Raw genomic sequence first — 17,006 nt, 5'->3', positions numbered from 1 at the left:
GGCACGTCTCCCCTAAGCATAGGTGTGCGTTAGAACCTGACCAATCGGATGACCTACATAGATTCCTTCCTCCCACTCTTTTGTTTACATCTAAAATAAAAGCTTTTGCTTAATTTGTGTTAATTGTTTTTATAAAAACAACATTTGTTACGTAGCTCCCACAAGGTGATAAGGTTCCAACTACCGCCTCCCTTAGTCATTGCGAGGTATTCGTTCTGGAAACGACGCAGTAATTCCCAGTGGCATTTCCAGATAAGACAAGAGCTGCCCCAACATTGTTGTTTCAAGAACCTTGCACAATATACCAAAGTTGTTTACAATTATTTTGTGACAATTAAATCATGATTGTTCCTCGTATCAGGTCGAATACAATGACTTTTATCGGCATATTTTGGAAAACTCTTTGCCAATGGAATATTTTGTTCTTGGCTCTCCACCATAAATTCGAACACAGATTACCACTCATTGATATTTTGATTATTTTACAGTCTCCTTTGGCAGCAAGGTTTTCAGTCGTTTTTCAGGATTAGTTTCATTCTTCAGTTTGCATTTGGGAGCATTCGGCTTCTTTTTTGGAGTCGTCACAGTTTCAATAACTGGCAGATCGAAGTCATCGGGGAAGGAACTGTCCACAGTCTCCGGCAGCTCCAGCTGCACGGCCTTCTCTGTATGAATACGCTGCACGTGCTCCTTCATCTTGTCGGATCGATGGCTGCTGAAACCGCACAGCTGGCATTTATAACGATTCGGACCGGTCTCTGTGTGCTTTAAGGCGTGACGTTTGAGATTCTTGCTTTGACTGAATTTGCAGCCGCAGACCTCGCAGATGAAATCACGCCCCTGTTTATGTGTCTCAATGTGCAGTTTCAGGTTTTCTTTCCTATTGGCCCGGTGTTTGCATCCTGCCACTGTGCAGGCAAAAAACTCCCCAGTGTGAAGCAGCTTATGAGATTTTAGGGCCTTCATGTGGGTGGTACTGTAGCCGCAAACATCGCAGAGCATTTGCTTTTGGGGATTATGGACCAAGATGTGGTTGCTTAGTCCTTGCTTCCACTTAAAACCCTTTCCGCAATGGGGACAGATGTGTGGTGTTTCTGTAGAATGCTTGGGCTGATGGACCAACAGAGCGGCTCGCGTGGTGAACCTTATTCCGCATTGCAGACAAAAGAATGGTTTGCGGAGGTCGCTGGAGTGACGACGAAGGTGGGTATCATACTCTCGCCAATCGAGGAATCCCACCTCGCACAGAGAGCAGGTTAGGTGGGATGGTTCGCAGCTGCTCATGTGCTCGATCATCTTCTGCACTTGATAGCATTTGAAGTCGCAACCAATGCAGTAGTTCACCTTACTACTTGATTTAACTGCCTTTGGATTTTTTAACTAAAAACACAAAGATATAGTTAAAACACAAAATAAATATGGATAAAATAATACCTTAAAATAACTCTGTTGATTCTCAAACACATCTTCCGATTTCTGTACCGGCTCCAGATTGAGTTCTGCTTCTCCGGAAGTAGCAATCTCTGATGTTTCCTTCAGGGGCATTTGGTATAGATTCATCAGCTCTGTTACAGCCAGTATCTGGGCCAGTTCTCGGAAGTGAGACTCATGCTCCTTGGAAACAGACACAATGTCCTCGTAGAAGAAATCCACAATCGTGTGAAAGCACTGGGTGCAGCTAAAATTCCGGATGGTGATCTTGAGCGGATTGTGGATGGAGAACTGTTGCTGCTTCTGGTTGGTATTTATTAACTGACTCTGAGCAGCCAGGACGCAGAAGTGAACGCTCAAACTGAGTGCATCATCCGAGTCCAATTCCAGGAGCAAATCGCAGAACTGCCCGGTTCTCCGCTGGTTGTTCAGGTAATTAGACACCTTGGAGTGCAGAGGTTGGTGTAAAGTGGGTAGGGATTGCATCGCTTCAGTTTGCAACATTCTAAATGCCGGGATACTGTAAAAAATAGAAATAAAAACAAACTTATTGTTTTGGACGCCGAATAGGCCGAACAGCTGTTGAATAGTGTGACCAACCTTCGTCATGTTTAAAATACGGGCGACCTTGCTGTTCATATTTTTGACTGTTACTTTTTGAAATTTTTGTTTTCAAAGTTTAATTTTCTTATTTAAATAACAAAAAAAAACGTACATAAAATAAACTATAATTTTAAATTCTTTATCGTGCACAGAAAGTAAATACATCTGAATATTACACCTAAATAAACAAAAACCCCTAAAACTTTAAATATTTCGAATTAAAAAATATCTTTTTAAAAACGCTACCTTTAAACTGTCCCTTTAAACTGTTTTATAGTTCTTCAAAGCTGTAAATACTTTGAGAACTCATGCATTTCGGGTATACGTATTATTTACGGCGACAATGACTACCTTAATGTTTATTCAGCACTTGACACACAAATCTCGACCGCAACGAAAAGTTCACCAGCTACATGTCAGTGGGAAAGTTGACCAATAAAAGAACCGATCCCACGAGCTGCTCTCGGTTCGCTTGCCGCATTTGAGCTTTAGTTGGGAGACAAATCTGGACCTGGAACAACCCGTACGGACCGTGTCGGTACCGGTGCTCCCATTTAAATATTAATTTATTTACTCGCCGCCGCGGAGTTGAATCCAATAACAGTCATAAAGCTGCCCATTGTTTAGTCTACTTCCTAGGGGAAGTGAAAATATACATATAATTGTCGGTTTTGTTTATTGGGAGTATAAAACTCTCCTCGACCGTTACACTGCCAATTAAAATCAAGTGCGAATAAATGGGTTCTGATAGAGTCTTGTGAGTTTGTTCGCCCCATTGTTCTGAAACGAATCTGATCGCGACCAATTGTTCTATTTACGCAGTCATTGAAATTGCAATTGTAGGCTCATTTGCATAAGTTTCGGAGCCAATCTATTTACTGGTGTCCTTATCCGAGTGGATAAGTTAGCGCTCAATTGCCGGGAATCCCACGGTAAACAGAGATTTAATTGAAGCAGTAAACAAACGAGGCGGGTTAGAGGCAGCAATCTAAACATCTTGGCTTTAATTCACACTGAAAGCTCTCTGGATCGTGTCGCGTTCCAATTGCATATTGTTCAGCACCCCTTAGCCGGCATATACAGTGATAAAGATCCACCTGGGCATCGGCGTTCGGGGTCTCAGCTCATTAAGTCGGGAGCTCTCGGCGCGAGCAGTTGAACTTTTGGGGTCCCCTATCGTATACTATATACGAAGTATAGTTGACTGATATTCTGGTTCACAGACGCTGATTAAAACGAATCAGCATTAATTTAATCAGAGCTATGGCGGGCAAACTATTCCTGCTGGCACTGCTGATGCTCCTGGTAATCCACATAGAGGCCTCTTCATCGTCGGAGGAGTCCAACCCCTATCCGGAGGACTCCCACAAACTGAAACTCTGGTTGACGATCAGTGCTCGACGCCGCTTCCTGGAGGTGTCATGGAAAAACGCCCCAGCGCAGAGCGGGGATTTTGTTTTATTGACGAAACAGGATCCTACCAGTTTCGAGAAACTCTTACTGCCACCGGGTACTCCCTTGGCCTCGTTCAACAACGAGGAGGCTAGCGGCTTCGGTGAAGCGTCTGTGGATTATGTACCCATTCATGGAGTCACTAGTAAACCAGACACACGAAATTCCGGACAGAGGTTCTGGTCTGCCAATGGAGGAACCATACAGATTGTGGCTGCCATTCAGCCGAGCGAAGGTATTTCTTCACAGTGGTTCACCACAGGCGTGCCCTTTGATTACGCTCTGTCCCAAAATGTCACTGTGGAGACTGCGTGCTATGGCTTTTGGGCTAGCTATATCGATGAAGAGGGGCGCATCTTGGCCAAGACCTGTCTTCGAGCTTATCCCCGCTGGATGAACGAGCTGAAATCTTTGATTGGTGAGATGCGCCTGCGAGATCTCTTCCTTCCGGGCACCCATGACTCCGGCTCTTATCGACCCGATTTCGATCCTTTGCTGAAGGAGAGCCTAGTGACGAAGTACGCCTTATGCCAGGACGATGACATCAGGGGCCAACTTATGCACGGTGTGAGGTATCTGGATATTCGCGTAGGCTACTACCGCAACTCTGAAGAGAAGTTTTTCATTTATCACGGAATAACCAAGCAGCGACCACTACAGGAAGTAATCAATCAGGTCAGAGATTTTGTTCTGGAGACAAATGAGATAGTCATCTTCGGTCTTAAGGAGTTTCCAGTGGGTGAGTTAAGTTCATAATTTTAATTAGATATCTTTTAAATCATTTTATCCTTTTTACATCCTTTTAAGGTTTTGGAAAAGGCTTGAATGTGCATCATCTGCTGGTCAGCTACTTGCGCGAACAATTCGAGGGTCTGATAGCCCATCCCTCCTTGACCTGGCGAGCCACCTTGCGTGACATTTGGAACAGGAAACAGAACGTATTCCTGGCCTATGACCGACAAGTCATTGTGGACGAATACCCCCAACTGCTGTACGGATCCGTGGAGCAGCGTTGGGGCAACGTACAGACATGGCCCCGTTTGGAACAGTATTTGCGCAACATAAATGATTTTGATGTGTCGTGAGTTTATCTAAATGTGTTTGATAAGATACAGAAAATGCATTCATTTTTATTAACCTTTTTGAAGGCGGTTTACGAGTCGCCCGGTGGCCGATATGGCTGAGCTAACCCCTGAGACCTGGGACGTTATTTTGGACAAGCACGGCGGACTGCGAAAGATGGCCGATAACATAAACTGGCGGATCTCTAACCTGTATCGGGACGAGCTCGGCGTGAATGCCAATATCGTGGCAGCAGACTTTATCCGAGGCACCACCCTGGTGGACACTGCCATACAATATAATCGCCGCAAGATCTACGCCTAAATAGAATCTATCTGTCAGAGTTTGTCAGAATTGTGTGTAAAAAAAACAAAATCATATAATGAAATAATATTAAACCGATAATCTTTAGGGCCATAGAACGCGCATCCAATATTTAAAGTAGAACATTATAGTTTGCAATTAATACATTTAATTTTCTAAGCGGTTACGTTAAATATCCATATATGTATTTGTTGCTTATTATACTGCTATTTTTTTAGCTTCCCTAAACATGTCACATTTATGTTTTTATATATTTTGTTCCCATTAAAGTGGGAAGTGCATTAGAGAACTTCCCGATTTTTGTGTTCAAAATGGAATTAGTATTGTATGATCGAACCATAAAAGATAAATTAAACATTAGTGGGAAGTAATACACAAAAGGCGTTGTATTTTTTTCGCGTAAAAACTGTTAGATGCGGAGTTTTCTCTCAAATAAATAGTTTAAAACTAAACTCTAATCGATTTCGATTTTGATGTGAGGAATGCCAATCGCAAAAGCGAAAATATCATACATTATATAGCTAAAAGCTTTTAAAAATCTCAGGGGATACATGTTCCCATTGAGCCTAACAATATTTGAGTTTAAAATTTAAACGAATATCTTTTCGGGTGGGATTCAAAACCTAACGGCTCTACTTCAACGCCTCATTAGATTCAACAACGGTGGTATTAAAGATAGCCCGGCAAACTTCAACCAGGGAGTTGGATAGCCGGCCGTAGCACTTGTGTTTCTTCTTCCTGGCGATGAAAACATAGTAGAAGGGAATGCCCGCCAGGGTGATGGCGATGCCGATGAGCAGGTCGCGGGGTTCCTCAAAGTTTGGTAGAAGGACCAACGTTACACAGCTCACCATGAAGATAATGGGGAGAGCAAGGTGCACCTTAATGGGACGTGGCATATCGGGTCTGTAGGGAATACAAGAGGAATAAATTAAATGGCACATAAAGGTATGTAATGTTTGTAAACTTGCTTCTTATGCCTCAGCCACAACATCCCAGCTATACTGGCCACTACCGAAAGCCATAGCACCGAACTGAAGTAATTAATCAACTGGTAGACATTATCAGTCAGCAGCATTAGCAACGACATCAGGCACTATCAGGATAATATGAATAAATAGATACATTTTAACACATTTTTTATCTAAGCAATGTAAATGGTAATTCAAACTTACGGTGAATATGAGCGAGGGAATGGGAGTCTCTTGCTTTACGTGGAACAACTGGAAAAACTTTGGCAGATGTCCCTCCTGAGCACCAGTGGCGAACAATCGGGCTGAAGTAAATAGCACTCCATTGACCCCGCCGAAAGTGCTTAGAGCCACGAAAATGGGGACCATGAAGGCCAGGGGTCCAAATACACTGTTTCCAAAGGTCACCGCCACGGCCAACGAGCTGAGCATGTCCGGCTTACTGACCACGGTGAAATAGGCCAAGTTAACCAGAACATAGATGCCCGTGACCAGGGGCATGGCTATCCAAATGGCACGAGGAAGATTTCTGCAAAACGGAACGATAGGTTTAAAAAATTCTGAATATTTGCTTGGAATATGAGCAATTGTATATTTTGATTAAATATTTTCAATAGCATAGATTCAACTATAATATTTTCTGTGTACGAATGAACGTGCTTTTTAATCAGAAAGCCACTTGGTAAGGCGGAGGAAGGAGCACTTAAATTGATTGCACGCTTTGAAAGCAAATTAAATTCGTTAGGGAAAAGGCAGCATCCCTAGGCCACCCGTTCCACCCATCCACAGACACCCACTGCACAGGCACCCACATCCAGTCAAACACTCCTGACGCCAAGGACGCTCAACAAGTTCTCCAACTTGTTGCTGGTTGCGCATGACGCAAAAGGACTGGCAGCGACAAAGAATCAGGGCCCCGTTCCATTTTGCGGGCCATTTATCACTCACTTGTAGGGGTCCTGGAGCTCCTCCGTCACAAAGTTCAAGTAGTTCCATCCGCCAAAGGCAAACAGACCGGAGTAGAAAGCGTAGCCAATGTTGCGGGCACTGTAAGTGCCCTCCCACGGATTACTAAAGTTCTCCAGTCGACCCGTGACTATGTAAAAGAGTCCTGCCAGAATAATCATGATTAGGGCAAGTAGTTTCCCGATTGTGAATACATCCTGAACCTTCATGGAAACCTTTACGGAAAGACAGTTGATGGCAGTGAGCAGAGCTAAAATGAAGGATAATAATTTAAATTAACATCTGAATTCTTTGGGGGATTAGCTCCATAACTCACTTAGACAAACGGCAGCCAGGAGTTTCACTGCATCCGGCGGGGGATCGCAGTCCTCGAAGAAGGGTTTGACGGCGTAATGGGCAAATGTTAGCGCCACGATGGTCTGCAAACAATGTAAAAAATTTATATTTTACTAGAGAAAGTTGTTTTCGCCCCAGTCTTCTGCGTAATTGAGTTCAATTCCGGTCGAAGGTAACCGGCACTTAATAAATTTATATTTATTTGCATCAACAACCAATTTAAAGCGCTGCCCATCAATCAATGGGAATAAACATTCCATAATTCAATTGATGGGCCTCAGGCACTGACCTGCGTCGTCGGCCGGATGATAAGTAGCGCTATCCAAAGGCGCAGGAATCCGACAAGTGGCCCAAAGGATACCAGTAGGTAGGCATAATCTCCGCCAGACCGTGTGATGCTTGTGCCCAGTTCTGCGTAGCACAGAGCTCCAATGGTGGACAATATTCCGCATGCCGACCATATCAAGAGGGAGCTTCCCACGGATCTAATAAAAAATATGTAAAACGAGAAGGAAAAGAAATATGTAAGAAATAAATAAACAAATAAAAAAAAATATTTGTAAACTTTAGGAGGTTACTAATTTATTCCCCAAAAAATATTAGTGAGAAAAACCATTTTATAAGTAATATTGTGTTCTTTAAAGTCTAATTTTGTAACAACAGCATATTTAATAATAAGTTGAATCATATTATTTACTTCCTATGTGCGTATATAACCGGGCAATTTATGGCATTTTGGAAAAATATTCTTTATCAATATTTGGAAACGTGACACGCCTTCTTGTAACCGAAGACAAATCTTAAATATTCCAAGGGCTGACGCAATATTTGATGAGAATTTCTTAAGCAAAAATCGGGAAGTAATAAATTTGGCTTAATTGGTGCGAAAGGAATGTTTGTGACAATTTATTAATGAACAGTTAAATTGACCTTTTTGTGAATAAATTAAATTAAGGATGATAATATGTATTTGTAGTTCTGGGAATTACATTCGTATAGTGCACTCACTCTGTGTAGCGGAAGACTCCAGTCGGCGCTATAAAGATGCCCGATCCAATTATCGTTCCAACAATAATGGCCACTCCATTGATGAGGGTTAGTTTCCGTTTAAGAACCATTTTGTCCTCCCCCTGAGAGGGCTCCTTACTGCCATTTGTGGATGGAGTGCGTCCATTCTCGGGTTCCACCAAACTAGTGGTCACTCCGTTGGCATATCGATCGGTCATGTTGTCTATTATGGATTTTTTTTTTAATCACCGAAAAAATTACATTGCCACTGAAAGGGAAGGGGGAAATAAATAGTTAAAATTAAACTATAAAACAAGAATTTTGTCCATCGGTGATAGAGGGGTCGCACGTGCTAGACTCTTAGTAAACAAACCCAGTTTGTTGTTGGGGATTTTGATTTTTCTGTTCGTGGATTCTATCACTGCCGCGGTGGCAACGATCTAATCAATTTCTGCCAGACACAAAGTTTAATTATGATTTTTGACATACATAGTTTCACTATCTTCACGACATTAAGCTTTAAAGTGTCAGGGGATTGTCTGGAAATCGGAGGTTTTGGGGTTGGGGTGCGTGTGGGCAGGGTGACGTGTGACGACAGAGCAACACCTCGTGCTAATTTTCACGATTTCGTCATCAATTTCGCGTAAACACATTCGACGCGTGGCACTGAAAACCTAGCAATTTCAGTTGTGCATTTTTCTTTTTTTATTTGCAACTTTTGGAATGCTGTGTTGTTGTTTATTGCTGTTATCTTGTCTGAAAACACGATTTACCTCAAGCGCGTACACAAAACAACTTCAAGCTCAGAGCCAGCACGAGTATTCGACTTATTCGGTCTCGAGTTCGGTACGTTTTGCTGGCATCGCAAGTCGCAACCGGCATTTTCATACTAAATTTAACGCATTTCCACCCCAAAGCCAGAGAGAGTTACAAAATTCGCCCTTACTTTATTGTCCCGACTAGAAGATACCTATTAAATTATTAATGACATTGTTAAATTAAATAATCAAAAAAGTTTTTTAAAATTTTGTTTTCCCAAAACTGCCCACAAATTAAAAACAATAATATTAAAGATACAAGAAGTCAAATAATATTAAATACTTTTAAGATTTTTTTTTTAAATGGTAAAAAAAAAGTTTAATGTTTTTTTTTCTGTAAAAAAAACAACAACTTTAAGGCTTACACACATTGTAAGCAAATAATCTTTGGGAAATTTTAAATAACGATTTACGTTAGCCTCTGAAAGTAATTAAATACGATCTAATCTCATTGACGACTTAAATCTTATTGAAATTAAAACTAATTTAACAAGCATGGAGATTCATCAATTACAAACTCTGTTTTATGCCTAATATACCTCAAGAATACCTTAAGAGAGCCATCAGGAGAGAAATAAATTCTTAATGTATACAGAAAAAAATATATTGATTTAATACAAAATAAGAATCTTGCACAAAAATTAAAAAAATGTAAATCTAAAACATAACGCAATAAAATATGTTTAAAATAAATAAATAAATTATTTTTTACATGCATATGAATGAATTTATATTTTATTGAGGAATTCGTATTCGCATTTCACATCTCTTAACTTCTAATAATTCTTTATTTCCACTCTTTATTTTCGATAAAAGGGAGTCACAAAAAATATTAAATTTTATTAAATATATATTTTGAAAAATAAAATATAAAAAAAATAGATTTACCGCCAATGTTTCAATTTTGCCATTCTACGCGAAACGTAAACAGCTGTTGATTCACAAACTTATCGATAACAAAACGTATGATATCAAGAAAAACGTCCGTCTCTAGTTCTTCTAAATATTGTTTTGATTGCGTTGCACGTGTTTTTTAAGATTGTGTTTTAAAAGCAAGAATTCAGCTATGTCGGACAAGTAAGCAGAATTCTAACTTTATATATTGGTTACTTTATTCATACCCTATACGTCTTTTTATATAGATATGCCGTGCCAAACAAATTACCAGGAAAAACTGTCTCGGTGCTGAAGCACCGCAAACGGAGGATTCTCCAAGATGAGGCGGTTGTCACACAGAGAACAAATGACCGCATCAAAAAGCGTCTGGCAGCCAAGAAACACCACAAATTCCGACGAGCTGAGTCTTTTGTAATGGGCTATATTAAAGCCGAGAAGACGGCAAAACGCATCAAGCAAACCATTTTGCGCACAAATATTACGGCCGAAAGTGCGGCCGCTGCAAAGGAAGGTAATCCGAAGCTGCTCTTCGTGATGCGGCATGCGGGCAAGAAGATTTTCGATAAGACCACAACGGAAATATTCAGAACCCTGCGAATGCCCTACCGACACAACGCCGTCTTTCTCGAGAATACAAAAGAGCACCAGCTACTGTTGCGCGTCATCGAACCATATGTGATTTACGGAAATCCATCATTGAGCACCATTCGCGAGCTGATCTTCAAAAAGGGTTTCGCCCGTGTAAATGGCAAGAAGACGGCGATTCAGTCGAACACAATGGTGGAGGAGCAACTGGGCGAGAAGGGGATTATTTGCTTGGAAGACATCATCCACGAAATCTGCACTGTTGGACCCAATTTTGCGGCTGTCAATCAATTTCTGTGCGCATTTATGGTACGATTTATTCAATTTTATTTCAAAATAAACACTAATATTATTATTTTGTTTTTTAGTTGTCGAGCCCCCGCAACGGTTGGCAGAAAAAGGTATCGGTCTCCTACAAGCGTGGAGGCGAATACGGCGATAGGGGAAGTGCAGTCAATGAACTAATAGCCCGCTGCCTGTAGAGATCCTAAGCTAGTAGACCTTTAAGTGATTGTTCAACCTAAATACCCTAATTTGTAGCTAAGCCCAATACACATCTTAAAAAACAAACAAAAATTGTATTTATTGATGGTATGTAGAGTTTGTAACTTCTAATTTTTGATAAAGAATGAAAATAATTTTACGAACAGAGGAATTCTTAGGAATGTCCCTTCCTTTTGTTCAGTGCTCCCCATAAAAGCAATAGTCAGACCATTAAGAAACCACATGAAACTGTCTCTAACGACGTTCCTCATTATTCTACATGTTTATCAACTCCACCCACGAAACAAGTTTCTTGCATTTTGGCCTTGCGTGTCTCAGCAAAATTCCCAAATTGAACAAACCAAAGAATCAACTTTCTGCTAGGAATAATAAATAAATCATAACCAGAGGAGGTTCTGACGGAGAATGGGGGAAAAAGGAACGTCCCAGGAAGCTACTTGTTGCCATGAAAGAGAAAAAGTTGTTTTCCTATTAGTAGAAAACAGTGCCACTAACCTAGTGCAACTCAGGACGTCGTAAGCTTCAAACGTTAACATTTTTGTGAGATTGGAAAAAAAAACTATACAATGGTAACCTTAGAAAAAGATCTCAACAAAAGCAATTTACATAAACTAGTGGCGAGGTCCCTAAAGGAGCCCATCCTGGGCAAGCAATTTGCACTGCCCGGTCGAACGGACCATAGCCAGACCATCGAACTGGACACCAGCCAGAGTTACATCGCTGTGTATACCCACCTCAAGGTTCATGCTACGGGGATGCCTGACCGACTGCCTACGCCGGAAGCGATTGTGAAACATCGTCCGGAGAATTTAGAGGGCAAGGGCAAATCCAACGAAAGTCGACCCATCCGTAATGCAAAATTACGGGCTGAACTAGGGCTTAAAATATAGGATGTAAATTGATCATAAAAATAAATAAATTTCAATTTATTTGGTGATAATTCCAATTTAGTTACATTTGAATGCAAGGGGAAACAAAATTGTTACCGTTTAGCAATTAAACCAGTATAATGTAGAATTGCTGAATGCTTTTAATCAACAAAAGTATAAGCAAAATATACATATATACATCATAGGTCGGTCATTCTTCAATATATTCTTCATCAAGTCATTATAGTGATATAGCTGGGTTCTCGCTTTTCATTAATATGGGTCTTCGTTCTTGCTTCTTATGTGTCTTCGCTATTGCTTATTTTTTATCATCGATCTTGCAGTATATGTGTTCCATTATAGCATAATATGACAAAAAATTAATTAAACATTTATCGTTATTTGCTTCTTAAACATCGAAAATAAACTGTTCGTTTGGTCCTCGCTCTCTTCAGCGTCTCCTCGCGTCTGTTTTTTTTCAGTTCTGCAGGATGCGAACGGCGTTGTACATCTGGGCAATGATGGGCAGCTGCTTGGACTCGCGCCGGCAGAGGCATTTGTAGACATGGGACAATAGTTTGTCTAGAGCAGCCACATCGATTTCATCAGGTTTAGTGGCTGCGATCTGAATACTGTTCTCTGTCAGTGGTTCCCTCTGGAAAGTAGTAAGCGGATGAGAACTGTTTACCACAAACGTCGAAGTCGCTTACCAGGTTGTCTAGGTAGGCCAGTAGCTGATGGCCTACAGAGGCAATCTTTAGAAACGTTGACTGCGAGCTATTGGCGTACAAATTAAGCCGGCGGCCAGCGATTTCTAGCAGCAATCGTCCCAGCTCCTCATCGTCGTTGATGTCATTGAGTAGGACTTGTGCTTCGGCATCGTAGCCAAACGCGTACAGTTCCACCACCTGGAGGAGGCCAAAATAAATAAAATATATAATTTGTTTTAATTTCTGTGTTGCTTCTTGTGATGCACAACACAGAATGAGCTCTAAATTAAGCCTCACATCCTAAATGGAAAATTAAAATCTCAAGGCTTCCTAGTTTTTTGGTTAGAAACATGCCTCCTAGGATGTAACAATATTTTAAACTCAAAGAACATACCTGTCGCCTTAGGATAGGCAGCTTATCCAACTCCCAGCTGTCGGCAAGAGCGCAAATCTTGGCCATGTAGAAGACGTGATCAAGGATATATAGTTGCTCCAAGTCCTCCCTAATGAGGTCCATTGTGGCGGACACCACGCGGCAAAGGAAATCAGAGCGTTGCTGTTGCAGGACAAGATCTGGCGAGGGCAGAACGTAGGGCAACTCTTTGTTGATATCCGCAAGAAAGGCTTTATTGCTCATTCCGTCGAAGAGCACGGTTAAGGGTTTGGATACGCGCAATTGGAAATAAGCCACAAAGTGGAGCACACTGCACAACTCCGTCTGCAGGCGAAGTAACTGAGGCATGGCATGGTGTTGTTGGAGCGCCAGAAACTGGAGAGGCAGTGCACCCTCGCTTAACGACTGTTCGAACTGCAGTTCCCGCTTGTCGTGCTCCAGGGAAGTGGTAAAGTGCTGCAGAAAATCCAGACTGAGTTCTAAGAACTCTGGAACTTTGCCCGCTGACATGTCAAGATCCTGCTGACACATCTTGTCCACAGGAAGGCGTCCCACTTTCTGCATCAGCTTAGCTGTTGCCTGGAGCGGAAACTTTAGCGTGGCATTCCACAGCATGCAGCATATTCCGTGTTTCAAGGCCCAGTCTGGTTTCCTGTATTGGTTCAAGCAGAGCAGAGCCGCTCGCAAGTGATCCAGTGAGGAAAGTTGCTTGCTCCACTGCACCATGTACTGCCAGGACATAAGACTCAACAACACGCCCGACTCCAAACTGAAGGGAAAGTGGGCACGCAGCAGAGCCAGGCGTTCGAGTATTGGCTCGGAGGGATCTTTGGTCGGATCCTGAACTTCTTTACCCATCTCCAGCTCCGGATCTGATTCAGTTTCCTCGCTAGATTGTTCCTCTTTCGGAATGTCCTTCTTCTTTGTTTTACTCTCCTCATCCGACTCATTTTCGGGTGCTGTAATCTCAAGTACCTTGCTGGGATGTAGTTGCGCACTGATCAGCCACTTGGCAGTCAGTTCAGTTACAATGCCTTTGCCACTGCTTACAATGCTTTTTAAGCTGCAATCAGGCGCTTCGTACGGCATCTGTGGGCCCACTGGATTCCTACAGGTAAGAGGCTTTCTGAAACAAGAGAAAATTTAAGTTGAGATGCTGTTAAAATACTTAATACAAGCTTACCCTAAGATAGCGCCTAGGACAGCAACATCTTCCAGTTTTCCCGTAAGCAATCCCCATTGGGCTTCGTCGTGAGAAATGCGCTCCCAGCGCTCTTCCTCCTCAGTCTGAGAGGATTCATCGCAAGAGCCCTAAGTTAAAAAATAATTATGATTAGGGGCCAACACAAGATGCGATGTCAAACCGATTACCTCTCTTCTGCTACGCCAAAGATTACTGGCCACTGTTTTGCAAACAATGGCCACCAGTAGTCCCGAGAACTGCTTGCTTTCCAAGAGCAACTCGCGCACCTCCTGCCACCAGGGTGAGATCTTATTGTAGGCATAGTCGTGAATGTGGTCTCCGGCAAGCTCGCAAATGGTTTGAACCATAGCAGCTATCCTCGACATGTCTTCCACGACTTCATCACTGAAGAGGGAAAATATTATTTAATTATAACTAGGAACAATTATCTGAATAAAATTCTAACCAGTTATTGTACTTGAACGGCTTTTCCAACCAGAACCAAATGACCAGGGTGAGAAGATCCCGGCTGGGTAAACACGCCTTATGGATCCATTGCTTAAATTGGCCAAAACACAAGCCTTGCGAAAAGAACTGGCTGAACAGGTCGATGCTGACAATTCCAAACTTTTCGAACTTTTCCGGCAACAAGCTGATTCCATCTGGGCTATCGATATTAAAGACACTCAGATAGTCCACAAACTCTTCAGACTTATGCTCCTCTGGCAATTTAAAGCTGACCTCCCGGGTGGTGGTGGGCTTATCCTTCTCACTTCCGTCATCGAGCAGCAAGACCAACTTGTTGATGGTTACGAGATCTGCATCAGACAGCTCTATATGTTCAACAGGTGGCTCATCGTCTTCTCGCTTATTGGCTTGACTGAGCGACAAGTATAGATCGGTCAGTCGCTTGTAGTTTCCTATCTGGTGCTCGAAATCCTCGGAGGGAGTTTCTTTCGGAAGGGGTTTTTCGATAAAAGCGTCAATTATGCACTGGAACACCCGTGGCTGGAGTTTCTTGCTCTTAAGCAGCATCTCCAAGCACTGTTGACGCACTTCAAGTGTCTGCAGTTCACCCGCCAGCTCGGCAATCTCCAGAAGCTTTGCTTCGCCGGTGTCGCCGAGGTTTAGGGACCTCAACTGATTTCTCAAACGCCGCAGCATGTGAATATCCCGGGATGTCTGCGAACTAGTCTCACTAAGGGCGTAGTGGAATGGTATATGAACTTCTTTCAGGCCGCCATCGCTGGGATCCAAAAACAAACAATAATTGATATTTGGTGCCTTTCTTGACTGGCTACTGCCACCTCCTACTCCTGACCCTCCGGCAGTTCCCAAAGGGCCGTGATTGTTGTAGATCAACTGCCCGCTTTTTGAGACATTAAATGCGGCCACTTTGGGGCCATTTTGTAGAGCCCAGATGTCCAGAACGCCCAACCGAGGCGCATAGATGACTAAAAACAGGGCTTTTCGCTTGTGGGTCTTGATTCCGCGGACAGATCGCTCCTTGACTGGAACAAATGCACACTGCGCATCACGATAGCCCTTCCACACCCGCAGAATAATAGCTTGTTGTGTATCCACCAACATCACTCGGTCTAGATTATCTGTGACCACAGCTAAACGACCTCCTGGAGCCACCGCCAAAGTTAGACCGTCCCGTTTTCCATCGTACAAGCGACAATGTATCCTCATGGGTGCCTCTTTAGTCGGCATAGGCATAGGGGACTCCTCAGGCGACGGCAATGGTTCCGGAGCTCGACGAAAAATACCGCCCATCAGGTTCTTGTAAGCGATTCCAATCACATCCTTGGCCACTTCCCGTATGCTCATCGTTTTATAGCCCTCCTCTGCTTGAAAGAAACCCAAATAGGGCTCTGCTCCGGCAGCCAAGACCTGTGAACTTCGCGGTGGCGTTGCATGAACTTTGGCGAAGTAGCCGTGACCGATGCTCTGCTGCACAATGTAATCATAGGTTGGTGGTCGTTGCGTACTCGAAATGGCTGCATCGTTGATAAGAGCCTGCCGTTCTTGCTTGAACTGGTACTTCTGAAAGGGGACCACGTCCGCTGTGGGATATGAGCCTCGATCCAGGGCTCCTCTCTGGACGTTGTGCCGACAGTTAGTGAGTGTGGGCAGGATGTCCTGTCCCTGCATGAAACACAGACAACGCGAATATACTATGTAGAGCAAGGCGTCTGCTTCTGAATGCCTTGGAGGCGACTGCAACTTGACGGCTATAACTGGGTCCTCTTGACAACTGCAAAATACAGGTGGTTAGCAAAGGATTTACTTCGAATTTATCTATCAACCATTGGGAGAAAAGCTTCACGCCCGAGTCTGTGTAGAACAAAACCATTCCGGAGACCAAGCCCACTGCCACGCAGGTCCATTCGATGGTTCCATCGGAGCTTTTGCTCTGTGTCATGGGCAAACAGGTCAGACTGGTCACAATTTGGTTGGGATCCTCCAGCTCACCACACCAGCTGAGAACATATGAGTTTCCATTCCCATGGCTGCTCCAGCAGGTCGAAAGAAAGGCCAGCTTCTCCCCTTGGGCCAGAGCAATCAACTCCCCAGTGGGGGAGACAGCCTGGTTTATAGCATTTAGCCAATTGTCGTCTGCTCGCAAAATATACAAAATTAAGTATCCTCCTTTGTGATTGAACAGGAAAACAATAGCTTACCGTGTCCTAGCCCAAAATATTCTTGAACTTTCTTAAAATCGCGAATTTCTCCGCTTTGTTTAACTTCGCAGGCCATTGTGTACAGAGTTGCCACCTTTTGTGTTTCAATATAGCAATATAATAGCCAAAAATAGTTTAAAAAATAAAACTCAAAGTATATTTTTTAGGAGAAATGTTTTTTTTATTGTTTGGGTATTATTATAAGT

The 17,006-nt window shown here is 42.8% G+C and overlaps 6 protein-coding genes across 7 annotated transcripts; 3 read left to right on the top strand and 3 right to left on the bottom strand.

The window, feature by feature from the left end:
- Window positions 1-109: 109 nt before the first annotated feature.
- Window positions 110-2,083, bottom strand: LOC6506128 (gastrula zinc finger protein XlCGF26.1). The gene is made up of 2 exons (XM_001965083.4): window positions 1,435-2,083; window positions 110-1,380 (listed from the first exon to the last, which is right to left on the bottom strand). Exons 1-2 carry the CDS (start codon window positions 2,068-2,070, stop codon window positions 478-480), a joined length of 1,539 nt encoding a protein of 512 aa, XP_001965119.4. The 5' UTR covers window positions 2,071-2,083; the 3' UTR covers window positions 110-477.
- LOC6504231 (variant-surface-glycoprotein phospholipase C) lies at window positions 1,736-5,107 on the top strand. The gene is made up of 4 exons (XM_001965082.4): window positions 1,736-1,863; window positions 3,258-4,225; window positions 4,294-4,567; window positions 4,635-5,107. The coding sequence occupies exons 2-4, from the start codon at window positions 3,298-3,300 to the stop codon at window positions 4,870-4,872; spliced, it is 1,440 nt and encodes a 479-aa protein (XP_001965118.1). The 5' UTR covers window positions 1,736-1,863; window positions 3,258-3,297; the 3' UTR covers window positions 4,873-5,107.
- LOC6506117 (large neutral amino acids transporter small subunit 1) lies at window positions 4,998-9,068 on the bottom strand. Of its 2 annotated transcripts, none has more exons than XM_014905051.3 (8): window positions 8,927-9,068; window positions 8,154-8,421; window positions 7,435-7,630; window positions 7,126-7,228; window positions 6,792-7,059; window positions 6,048-6,372; window positions 5,844-5,968; window positions 4,998-5,778 (listed from the first exon to the last, which is right to left on the bottom strand). In XM_014905051.3, exons 2-8 carry the CDS (start codon window positions 8,369-8,371, stop codon window positions 5,505-5,507), a joined length of 1,509 nt encoding a protein of 502 aa, XP_014760537.1. In that variant the 5' UTR covers window positions 8,372-8,421; window positions 8,927-9,068; the 3' UTR covers window positions 4,998-5,504. The 2 variants fall into 2 exon arrangements, with proteins under 2 accessions (XP_014760537.1, XP_014760538.1); XM_014905052.3 differs by lacking the exon at window positions 8,927-9,068 and adding an exon at window positions 8,643-8,897.
- Window positions 9,069-9,910: 842 nt separating this feature from the next.
- LOC6504235 (60S ribosomal protein L7-2) lies at window positions 9,911-11,009 on the top strand. Its single transcript, XM_001965080.4, has 3 exons — window positions 9,911-10,048; window positions 10,114-10,762; window positions 10,822-11,009. The coding sequence occupies exons 1-3, from the start codon at window positions 10,038-10,040 to the stop codon at window positions 10,933-10,935; spliced, it is 774 nt and encodes a 257-aa protein (XP_001965116.1). The 5' UTR covers window positions 9,911-10,037; the 3' UTR covers window positions 10,936-11,009.
- A 111-nt stretch (window positions 11,010-11,120) lies between these two features.
- Window positions 11,121-11,903, top strand: LOC26515013 (WD repeat-containing protein on Y chromosome). The gene has a single exon (XM_014905176.3). The coding sequence runs from the start codon at window positions 11,524-11,526 to the stop codon at window positions 11,845-11,847; it is 324 nt and encodes a 107-aa protein (XP_014760662.1). The 5' UTR covers window positions 11,121-11,523; the 3' UTR covers window positions 11,848-11,903.
- A 66-nt stretch (window positions 11,904-11,969) lies between these two features.
- Window positions 11,970-16,907, bottom strand: LOC6506106 (rab3 GTPase-activating protein regulatory subunit). The gene is made up of 8 exons (XM_001965079.4): window positions 16,801-16,907; window positions 16,426-16,735; window positions 14,580-16,373; window positions 14,302-14,518; window positions 14,114-14,241; window positions 12,931-14,056; window positions 12,537-12,734; window positions 11,970-12,481 (listed from the first exon to the last, which is right to left on the bottom strand). Exons 1-8 carry the CDS (start codon window positions 16,874-16,876, stop codon window positions 12,305-12,307), a joined length of 4,026 nt encoding a protein of 1,341 aa, XP_001965115.1. The 5' UTR covers window positions 16,877-16,907; the 3' UTR covers window positions 11,970-12,304.
- Window positions 16,908-17,006: the final 99 nt, after the last annotated feature.

Source organism: Drosophila ananassae, chromosome 3R (assembly GCF_017639315.1).
Source record: "Drosophila ananassae strain 14024-0371.13 chromosome 3R, ASM1763931v2, whole genome shotgun sequence".
NCBI lineage: Eukaryota > Metazoa > Arthropoda > Insecta > Diptera > Drosophilidae > Drosophila > Drosophila ananassae.
This window is presented reverse-complemented; position numbering and strand designations above follow the sequence as displayed.